The sequence below is a fragment of the Colobus angolensis genome, unplaced genomic scaffold (genome assembly GCF_000951035.1).
Source record: "Colobus angolensis palliatus isolate OR3802 unplaced genomic scaffold, Cang.pa_1.0 Scaffold51, whole genome shotgun sequence".
Lineage (NCBI taxonomy): Eukaryota > Metazoa > Chordata > Mammalia > Primates > Cercopithecidae > Colobus > Colobus angolensis.
The window spans coordinates 844,730-857,065 of record NW_012118599.1 but is presented as its reverse complement, the minus strand read 5'-3'; the positions used below and the strand labels follow the sequence as shown (position 1 = coordinate 857,065).

General features: G+C 36.0%; 1 protein-coding gene across 1 annotated transcript in view; it reads right to left on the bottom strand.

Annotated features, from left to right (window-relative positions):
* Positions 1–12,336, bottom strand: part of COL21A1 (collagen, type XXI, alpha 1) — a 203,013-nt gene that overhangs the window by 129,818 nt on the left and 60,859 nt on the right. Inside the window, exon 4 of the mRNA XM_011960186.1 lies at positions 2,133–2,258. Within this exon, the coding sequence (XP_011815576.1) occupies positions 2,133–2,220 (88 nt within the window). The 5' untranslated portion in view covers positions 2,221–2,258. The remainder of the gene's footprint in view (positions 1–2,132; positions 2,259–12,336) is intronic.

Genomic DNA, 12,336 nt, shown 5'->3' with positions numbered 1-12,336 from the left:
ACAGAAAACCAAACACCGCATGTTCTCACTCATAGGTGGGAATTGAACAATGAGATCACTTGGACTCTGAAAGGGGAACATCACACACCAGGGCCTATTTTAGGGAGGGGGTAGTGGGGAAGGATGGCACTGGGAGATATACCTGATGCAAATGATGAGTTGATGGGTGCTGATGAGTTGATGGGTGCAGCACACCAACATGGCACAAGTATACATATGTAACAAACATGCACGTTGTGCACATGTACCCTAGAACTTAAAGTATAATAATAAAAAAAAGTCAAAAAAAGAAAAAAGGAAGAAAACTACTTTCCCTGTGATAAATGCTAGCATGCTAAATGTAAAACGAAGCATGAATTATCTCATTATCATACAGGCTATAAATAATAGCTATTATTGCTGATTTGAGTATAGAAGTTACAGAAGAAGAAAAATATAGCTGTTCTTTTCTGTGCATTTTGTTAGCCATTCCAAACTCTCGGAATTGCCCCAACAAACCAGTTTATCTTTTAGTCTGTGTTAGTGTCCCAACTCTGGGCCTTTGCAGTTGCTCTTCCCTTTTATTAGAATGTCTTCCTCTTTACCTGACTAATACTCTTGTTTCAGATCCCTGATTGCTTGTCAGCTTTACCATAAAACCTTTTCTGACCTTCCACAGTTAGGTTACCACGCCCTCCTACATTTATAACAGTCAAGAAGTTCAAAAAATAAAAAGAATTGCCAAAATAGGGATTTGTCTCAAAAATATATCTGTGATTATGACATTATTCCTAAAGTGCTCTACTACAGGTAGTAACATCCTCAGAAGGTGTAACGGACACAATTCCAACAACCTCTACCATGGTGGTCACTGCCAGAGGTCAAGGAAGGGACAGCAGAAACGGAGTTCTGCCCAGAGGCAAACTTGCTAACCCAAGGGAATGCAATTTTTCTGTTATTTTTGGAAGCTTGGAAGCTGGATGGACTAGGATTAAAGGTTTATGCTTTTATTGGTTTGTTTGATTGTTTGTTTGTTTGTTTTTTGTGTGGGGAGACGAAAGGATAGAAAAGTTTGTTGGCAGAGCTTTTCAATGTTAGCCCTTCCTAAATACTGAGACTCATTGTTGTCTGAAGCTGCTAGTGTTTGAGTGTCACCTGATTCACTCTTAGAGGGTTATTCTTGGCCCTTCCTACACTTCTCCCTGTCACAGAGCCACAGAACATGTATTTCATAACTGCAAAGTTAGTCAAGAGCATGGGCACACAAGCAAAGAATGCCATTAATAAGCCCTAGACATAATATCCGTCCTGAGAACCTCTTCCTTAGAGAGATGAATGCCATTATAGAAAAGGAATGGGACTGAAGAGCAAAAACATAGTTCAAATACTAATTACTGCCCTCACAAGCTGTATTATACTAGGTAAGCCCCTTAACTTTTTAAAATCCCTTTTCCCACCCAAGAAAAAAAACAAAGGAAAGAGTATACACATTATAGAGTGATTGCATGAATTAAACTATAAAAGTGTTAAGCAAGCTTTAAATATCATTGTATTAATAAATTTTAAGCCAAGTTGAATCAAATTATCAAACCATCTCATTTAACTTTTATAGAGACCATAGTTAATTTAAAGTAGAATGTTTATGAGTTTTAAAATGTGAACATAAGCCAACTTTTTTTAAAAAAAAGTATGCTATCTCTAAATGATAGTCTGGGTAACAGAACTATAATTAATATAGCTCTTTATCTCTATATGCAAGCTTTCTTACAAGCAATAACAACATTCACTGAGATGTACTGTGCTAAACCATTAACATGCATTATCTCATTCAGTCCTGATAACCAATCTACAAGGCTTTATCTTCCTATCATACAGCTCAAAAGTGGTTGAACATGGACTCAATACCAGACTGTTTGTTCCAAAGCTTGATGTGTTAATTGAATAAACTATTGCCATGGAGTCCTCTCAAAATTATCTCTGAAGGAAGCTTTTCTTCTCAGTTAATGAGTAACATAGCAATTCATTTATTTTAGGGAGTTACAGAATCAAAAACAGTAAGAATGAGACCCTTAAAACCAGTACTTGAACTCCCCTAGTTTAATTTCCAGATTAATTTGTTGATAACAAAAAAGGACAATGCTGATAGTTCTTACTTGATCTTACTTCCCCATCTTCAGCTAACACAGAATTCTGAAGAAGCAGCACCAAAACCGTGCAGAGAAATGCAATATAGTGAGCCATGTTTCTGTTTTCGTTCTAAAATTTTGGTTTTAGGATTCCTAGGGAGGAAAAAAAGGCAAGTTAAACATAATAATTAAAGTCAACATCTGGCCATTATATATTTACACTTTGAAATTACAAGACTCAGTTGAAATATAGTTAATTTTGTGACTATTAGAATTAACTTAAATCTGTTTAAAATAGCCAAATTCTAAATATATTATTGCAGGAGGACAATGAATAGCGGCTGAAGAGCATGATAAATCTTAATTCATAACTGTCTTATACACATTTTCTAAAATTTGAGCTTTTTGCAAAATATTTACTGGAATTTATCCTTTGGGCATAGCCTGTAGAACCTTATCTCATTCTTTTTACTATGTGAATATTAGCAAACATTTTTCTTTTAAATATGGGCTTGCATATAAGGGACACTCAAAGAGTATTTAGTGAAAATATTTCTAAGATACAGCTGATAGAATTTAATTTTTAAAATAAGATATAATGATAAACATTAAGACTGTCTTATTTTATTCATAAACACTCAGTTTTATAGTTTTCATACACCATCTAAAATAAGTCCTAGAACTTCATTTCTGGTTAGAATGCAGAAAGTTGTGAGAGACTGTCATTCACAGCAAGTACATACCAGATAAAGTACAAATTCATATGTTTTTTAAGCCCAGCAGAAATGAAATAATTTAAAGAAACCCAAAAGAATGAAATTCCAGAAGTTATTAACCTTTCGTCATATAGAAGTGATTCACAACTCCTTTAATCTCTGGCAGAAAGGGAATACTGATGAGAAGGAATTTGCCATAGCATGTAAAAAATCACTCAAAGCTGGTGTAACAGATTGGAAATCTGAGGAGTTTCTGCCACAAAACAAGCATTCCTTCATTCAGCAGTTTCTTCTGGTGAGCCTTAACTAAATATACAGAGTAGATAAGTAGTACATAGAAAGTTAGAAACAGTATAGAACAGCCTAGAGAGAGTCTGTCCCTCTTCCTATCCAGGTACCCAGAGACTTTCTCAAATATAAAACGGTGGCCATGACTTGAAAAGAAGCAAGAAATTTGTATACCTTATCAGGAGAAAAACAGCATAAGCAGATCCAAAGATGACCTAAATCCTAAATATCAGAAGTAGCAAAAAGTGTTTGTAAAATAGCAATGATAAATACGTTAAAGAATCTAGTAAATAAGATGGAAAACATGTACAAAGATGTGGAAAATTTCAGAAGGCAGATGAAAACTATACATAAAGATACAAAGAAAAACTCTTGCAATTAAATATACATCAGAAAATGGTTTATACAATGGGTTTACCTGCATCCATTGGAGGAAAAGATAAGTAAACTTGAAGATAAGTGAATAGAAATTATCAAAAAATGAAACCCCAAGGCATAAAAACATGATAAAAGGAATAGAGCATCTAGAACTTATGGAACAATATCAAGTGATCTTGATTTACCATATAAGTAAATTTTTCTCACGAAAAAGGAGAGAATGAGGAAATATTTGAAAAGACATGGCCAAAAATTTTCCAAATTAATGAAAGCCACCAATTCTCAGATCAAAGAACTTCAGCAAACCTCAAGTGAGACACAAAGTTAATCATACCTGCATACATCATATACAATCAACTGAAAATCAAAATAAAATATAAAATTCCTAAAACTGGGCTGGGCACAGTGGCTCACGCCTGTAATGCCAGCACTTTGGGAGGCTGAGGCAGGTGGATCACGAGGTCAGGAGATCAAGACCATTCTGGCTAACATGGTGAAACCCTGTCTCTACTAAAATTACAAAATAAATTAGCCAGGCATGGTGACTGGCGCCTATAGTCCCAACTACTTGGGAGGCTGAGGTAGGAGAATGGCATGAACCCGGGAGGCAGAGCTTGCAGTGAGCCGAGATCGCGCCACTGCACTCCAGCCTGGGCGACTGGGCAAGACTCCATCTCAAAAAAAAAAAATTCCTAAAACTGGCCAGAGGAAAAATGATACATTACCTACAGAGGGACAGCAGTAAGGATTTTAGACAGAAATTTTCTAGTAATAAACTGAGCACTCAATCAGAAAGAGATAAAAATCCTAAATGTGTGGACATCTAATATTAAAGCTTCTAAATATATGAAACAAAAAAATGAAAAAAAACATAAGCAGAGACACATTAAAAATAATGTGAGGTTTTAATATCTAGCACTCAGTATTATTTAATTAGACCAGAAAAAATCAGTGGAACAGAAGGTTTGGAAAACACTATTATTAACCAGCTTCACCTAGTTAATATTTACAAAACACTTCAACTAACAACAGAAGAAAACATATTGTTTTGTAATGCATATGAAACAGTCACCAAAAAGACAATATGCTGGAGAGAAAACAAGTCTCAGATTTCAAAAAATTGAAACCATACAGATTGTGTTCCTTGACCAAAGGGCATCTGGATATGAAGTTTTCTTTCTTGAAAAGCATTTTATTAAAAACGTAACTTATTAGTAGATAATTGGACGAGTTTCAATAAATAATATTTTTCTAGGACTTTGGCTATTTCACCTCTCCACTCATCATGTTTCTGTTATCTATAGGATCTGTAGTTGTCCTACAGACTTTCAGAAGTGAAAGTCCTAAAATACGTTGAAATTAAGCAACATGCTTCTAAATAATCCATGAGTTTTTAAAAGTCAAAGAAGTTTTTAAATATTTCAAACTCAATAATTTTTTAAATCAAATATTTTGTGATACAGCTAAAGCAGCACTTAGAGAGAAATTTTAGCTTTAAAAGCATATATTAAACAAAAATGAAACCAGTATCTAAGCTTCCACCTTAAGAAGCTAAAAATAGTACAATACATTAAACCCAAAAAGTAGAAAAAACTATGAAATATAAATTTGAAAGACAATTTAAAAAATAAATAATTAAAAAGTTAATTACTTGGACAAATAAATATACAGATATGCCTTAGTAATTATAACCAAGAAAAAACAGAGAAAACATAAATAATTGCCTAAGTCAGTATTCAAATAGAAAGCACCACTTTAGATCCTACAAACATTAAAAGGGTAACTGGACAGGCAAAATGAACAGTCTTTGAAAAACACTATTTATTGAAATTGGTCCAATTATTTAATAAAGAAGTTAAATTATTAATCAAAAACATTCCCACAAAGAAAACTCCTGGTCCAGATAGCTTCACCAGTAATTTCTTCCAACAATTTCTACAAAACAGTCAAGGGAAAAAAATACAATAAAACTATTTGTTTCAGTGGAATTAAATGAAAACAAAGAAGAAGTGAACTCCCCCCAATTTTTATTATGAGGCCAACACAACCCTAGTTAAAAAAAGAAAAAAACAACCTAGACAAAGATATTACAAAAAATTATAGTCCATTGATTTAGCATATAAGTAAATTTTCCATTATTCTTTATGAACAAGGATATAAAAATCTATGACAAAATATTAGCTAATTAAACATAACAATATATTTTAAAATATCATGACCATGTGGGATTTATTAGAGAGATGCAAGATGGGTTTAACACTCAAAATTCAACTTATATAATGTAGTATAGTAAGAGACTAGAAAAAAAAAATCACATGAACATCTCAATTTATGCATCAAAAGTTCTTAACAAAATTTAACACTCATTTATGATAAAACTTTCAGCAAACTAAGAGTAGGACTTAACCTATGAATGTGAATGCTGTCTATAAAAAAATCTACATACAACATCACACTGAGTTGTGAAATACTAAATTCTTTCCTTCTCAAATCAGTAAGTAGCTAAGGATACATTCTCATACCACTTCTATTCAAAAATGTACAGGGAGTTCTAGCGACCGTCATGGGCACAAATGAGAAATAAAACATGTAAAGATTATAAAGGAAAAAATAAAACTGTCATTATTTATGGAAAACATGATAATCTACATAGAAAGTGGAATCTACAAAAACAATAGTAGAACAAAGTGAATTTAGCAAGGTCACAAGACACAAGATTAATGGTTTCGTTATTGGGAAAAAAATACCATTTTCAATAGTATCAAAAGTATTATAAATGTGGAAATAAAGCTAATGAAATATGGAAAGACCTCTGTACTGAAACATTGCAAAATAAAAGAAACCAAATAAATGGAGAGATCCATATTCAGAATTAAAAGACTCAATATTCTTAACATGTCCACCCTTCCCAAATGGTCTATAGATTCAACAAAATCCCAATTTTTAAAATTAACAAATATTCTAAAACATGAATAAAATGCAAATTATTTTGAATTGGAACAATCTTGAAAAAGAACTCTCTTAATAACAAAGTTGGAGAACTGGTATTATCTGATACTGACTTATGTCAGTCTGCTTTCTGTTGTTATAACTGAATACCCGAGATGGAGTAATTTATAAAGAAAATACATTTATTTCTTACAGTTCTGAAGGCTGGAAAGCCCAAGGTCTAAGGGTGAAATCTGGTGAGGGCCTTACAGCTGGTGGGGGTTTTCTGCAGAGTCTCTGTGTGGTACAGGGTACCACACGGTGAGGGGGCTCAGGAGAGAGAACTTACCTGGCTTTTTATAACAGAACTACTTTCCTGATAACTAACCCACTCCCATGGTAATCCATTAATCAACTAACCCATGAAAAGGATGTATCTATCCATGACAACAGAACCCTCATGACCCAATCACCCCTTAAAGGACCCACCTCCTAGAACCTTTACACTGGAGATTAAGTTTCAACACGAGTTTCAGAGGTGGCAAACATTCAAACCATAGCAACTTGCTACAGAAATCAAGAAAGTATGGTACTACATTGACATAAAGATAGGCATAGAACAGAACACAATAGAGTTTTGGTAACAGACCCACACTTACATGGTCAACTGATTGATTGTCAACAAAAATGTCAAAGTAGTTGCATAGGAAAGGAAAGTCTTTTCAACAAACATTGCTGAATCAACTGAAAAAACACATGGAATAAAATGAACCTGGACTCCTACCTCATTTCACATAAGAAAATTAAATGGAACATAGATCTAAATGTAAAAGCTAAAACTATAAGTCTTCAAAGAAAAAACATAAGAGAATATCTTCACAACTTTAGGATTAAGGTGAATATTTCTTAGGACACAAAAAACACTAGCAGTTTTAAAATAAGTACATCAGATTTAATCAAAATTAAACATTTCCATTCCTTAAAAGACACCATTTAAGAATGCAAGCCAATGTTCGCATTAAAATATTTCTGACAAACGACTCATATCAGAAAACATAGATAATAAAAAGAAAAACAACACAATTTTTTAAATGAGTAAAAGGTCTTGAACAGACACATTACAAAAGAAGATACAGAAATGGCCAATAAGCACATTAAATAGTACTCATCATCACTAGTTATCAGGGAAATGCACAGTAAAACAACAGTAAGATATAATTTCTTTTTTTTTTTTGAGACGGAGTCTTGCTCTGTCACCCAGGCTGGAGTGCAGTGGTACGATCTCAGCTCATTGCAAGCTCCACCTCCCAGATTCACGCCCTTCTCCTGCCTCAGCCTTCCGAGTAGCTGGGACTACAGGCGTCCACCACCACGCCTGGCTAATTTTTTGTATTTTTAGTAGAGACGGGGTTTCCCCATGTTGGCCAGGATGGTCTTGATCTCCTGACCTCGTGATCCACCCGCCTTGGCCTCTCAAAGTGCTGAGATTACAGGCGTGAGCCACCGTGCCTGGCCAATATGATTTCACACCTACAAAAATAGCTAAAATTAAAAGACTGATAATATCAAATGTTCACAAGTATATGTGAAGAAACTGGAATTCATACGCTGTTGGCGAGATTGAAAACGGATGTAATCACTTTAGAGAACTGTTAGGTAAAGTTTCTTATAAACTATGGCCAGTGATTTTTCTGCTAGGTGTGTAGCCTAGAGAAATGAAATTGTGTGTCCATAGCAAAAGACTTCAGCAATGTTTACAGTAATTTTATTCATAATAATTTCAAACTAAAAATAACCCAAGTGCTATCAACAGGACAATAAATATACAAGTTGTGTGATATATTCATACAATGAAATACTACTCAGCAGCTCTGGGCACAGAATCTCTGAAAATAAGGAAGCAGCCCGAGTTAGGAACTTATAGATAAAACTCCCATCTCCCTGGACAGAGCACCCGGGGAAAGGGTGGCTGTGGGCACAGCTTCAGCAGACTTAAACGTCCCTGCCTGATGGCTCTGAAGAGACCAGTGGACCTCCAGCACAGCATTCAAGCTCTGCTAAGGGTCGGACTGCCTCCTCAAGTGGGTCCCTGATGCCCATGCATCCTGACTGGGAGATACCTCCCAGTAGGGACCAACAGACATCTTGTACAGGAGAACTCTGGCTGGCATCTGGCAGGTGTCCCTCTGGGACAAAGGGAAAGGGGAAAGAACAGGCAGCAATCTTTGCTGTTCTGCAGCCTCTACTGGTGATACCCAGGCAAACAGGATGTGGAATGGACTTCCAGCAAACACCAGCAGACCTGCAGCAGACAGACCTGACTGTTAGAAGGAAAGCGAATAAACAAAAAGGAATAGCATGTCCACTCAAGGACCCCATCTGAAGGTCACCAACATCAAAGACCAAAAGCAGATAAATTCACAGAGATGGGGAGAAACCAGTGCAAAAATGTTGAAAATTCCAAAAACCAGAACACCTCTTGTCCTCCAAAGGATCACAACTCCTCACCAGCAAGGGAACAAAACTGGACAGAGAATGAGTTTGACGAATTGACAGAAGTAGGCTTCAGAAGGTGGGTAATAACAAACTCCTCCAAGCTAAAGGAGCATGTTCTAACCTGATGTAAGGAAGATAAGAACCTTGAAAAAAGGTTAGATGAATTGATAACTAGAATAACCAGTTTAGAGAAGAACACAAATGACCTAATGGAGCTGAAAAATACAGCAAGAGAACTTCGTGAAGCATACACAAGTATCAATAGCTGAATCAATCAAGTGGAAGAAAGGATACCAGAGATTAAAGATCAACTTAATGAAATAAAGTGAGAAGAGAAGATTAGAGAAAAAAGAATAAAAAGGAATGAACAAAGCCTCCAAGAAATATGGGACTATGTGAAAAGACCAAATCTATATTTAACTGGTGTACCTGAAAGTGATGGAGAGAATGGAATCAAGCTGGAAAACACACTTTGCGATATTTTCCAGGAGAACTTCTCCAACCTGGAAATACAGGCCAACATTCAAATTCAGGAAATACAGAGAACACCACAAAGATACTGCTCGAGAAGAGCAACCCCAATACATATAATTGTCAGATTCACCAAGGTTGAAATGAAGGAAAAAATGTTAAGGGCACCAGAGAGAAAAGCTGGGTTACGCATAAATGGAAGCCCATCAGACTAATAGCAGATCTCTCATCAGAAACCCTACAAGCCAGAAGAGAGTGGGGGTCAATATTCTACATTCTTAAAGAAAAGAATTTTCAACCCAGAATTTCATATCCAGTCAACCTAAGCTTCATAAGCTAAGGAGAAATAAAATCCTCTAGAGACAAGCAAATGCTGAGAAATTTTATCTCACCACCAGGCCTGCCTTACAAGAGCTCCTGAAGGAAGTGCTAAACATGGCAAGGAAAAACCAGTAGCAGCCACTGCAAAAAACATACCAAATTGTAAAGATGATCGACACTACGAAGAAACAAATTCAAAAGCTAGCAGAAGACAAGAAATAACTAAGATCAGAGCAGAACTGAAGGAGACAGAAACACGAAAAACCCTTCAAAAAATCATCAAATCCAGGAGCTGGTTTTCTGAAAAGATCAACAAAATAGATAGACTGCTATGAAGACTAATAAAGAAGAAAAGAGAGAAGAATCAAATAGACACAATAAAAAATGATATAGGGGATCCCACAGAAATACAAACTACCGTCAGAGAATACTATAAACATGTCTATGCAAATAAACTAGAAAACTAGAATAAACGGATAAATTCCTGGACACATACACCCTCCCACATCTAAATCAGGAAAAAGTCGAATCCCTGAATAGACCAATAACAAGTTCTAAAATTGAGGCAGTGATTAATAGCCTACCAACCAAAAAAAGTCCAGGACCAGATGGATTCACAGCCGAATTCTACCAGAGGTACAAAGAGGAGCTGGTACAACTCCTTCTGAAACTGTTCTAAACAACAGAAAAAGAGAGAATCCTCCCTAACTCATTTTATGAGGCCAGCATTGTCCCGATACAAAAATCTGGCAGAGACACAACAAAAAAAGAAAATCTCAGGCAAATATACCTGATGAACATCAATGCAAAAATCCTCAATAAAATACTGGCAAACCGAATCCAGTAGCACATCAAAAACTTTATCCACCACGATCAAGTCAGGTTCATCCCTGGGATGCAAGTCTGGTTCAACATATGCAAATCAATAAATGTAATTCATCACATAAACAGCACCAATGTCAAAAACCACATGATTATCTCAATAGGTGCAGAAAAGGCCTTCAACAAAATTCAACATCCCTTCATGCTAAAAACCCTCCATAAGCTAGGTATCGATGGAACATATCTCAAAATAATAAGAGCTATTTATGACAAACCCACAGCCAATATCATACTGAATAGGCAAAACTGGAAGCATTCCCTCTGAAAACCAACACAAGACAAGGATGCCCTCTCTCACCATTCCTATTCAACATAGTATTGGAAGTTCTGGCCATGGCAGTCAGGCAAGAGAAAGAAATAATGGGTATTCAAATAGGAAGAGAGGAAGTCAAATTGTCTCAGTTTGCAGATAACAAGACTGTATATTTAGAAAATCCCATCATCTCAGCCCAAAATCTTCTTAAGCCGGTGAGCACTTCAGCAAACTCTCAGGATACAAAATCAATGTCCAAAAAGCACAAGCATTCCTATACACCAATAACAGACAAACAGACAGTCAATAATCCTAGGTCTCTGGGAGGTGGAGGTGGGCAGATCACAAGGTCAGGAGTTCTAGACCAGCCTGAACTACATGGTGAAACCTGTCTCTACTAAAAATACCAAAAAAACAAGAAAAAGTTGGGTGTGGTGGCAGTTGCCTGTAGTCTCAGCTACTGGGGAGGCTAAGGCAGGAAAAATGCCTGAACCAGGGAAGCAGAGGTTGCAGTGAGCTGAGATCACACCACTGGACTCCAGATTGGACAACAGGGCAAGACTCTATCTCAAAAAAAAAACAAAAACAAAAACAAAAAAACCACCAGAGAGCCAAATGAAGAGTGAACTCCCATTCACTATTGCTACAAACAAAATAAAATACCGAGGAATACAAGGGAAGGACCTCTTTAAGAGGTACTACAAACCACTGCTCAAGGAAGTAAGAGAGGACACAAACAAGTGAAAACAGTCCATGCTCATGGAAAGGAAGAATCAATATCGTGAAAATGGCCATACTGCCCATTGGGTTTCTTCACAGAATTGGAAAAAACTACTTTTAACTTCATATAGAACCAAAAAAGAGCCCGCATAACCAAGACAATCCTAAGCAAAAAGAACAAAGCTAGAGGCATCATGCTACCTGACTTCAAACTGTACTACAAGGCTACAGTAACCAAAACAGCATGGTACTGGTACCGAAACAGATATAGAGACCAATGGAGGCCTTGGAAACAAAACCACACATCTACAAACATCTTATCTTTGACAAACCTGACACAAACAAGCAACAGGGAAAAGATTCCCTATTTAATAAATGGTGTTAGGAAAACTAGCTAGCCATATGCAGAAAAGTGAAACTGGATCCCTTCCTTACACCTTATACAAAAATCAATGCAAGATAGACTAAAGGCTTAAACAAAAGACCTTAAACGATAAAAATCCTAGAAGAAAACCTAGGCAATACCATTCAGGACATAGGCATGGGCAAAGACTTCATGTCTAAAATACCAAAAGCAATGACAACAAACACTAAAATTGACAAATGGGATCGAATTAAACTAAAGAGCTTGTGCATAGCAAAATAAACTACCATAAGAATGGGAGAAAAATGTTGCAATCTATGTATCTATGCAACTGACAAAGAGCTAATATCCAGAATCTACAAAGAACTTAAACAAATTTACAAGAAAAAACAACCCCATCAAAAAGTGGGCAAA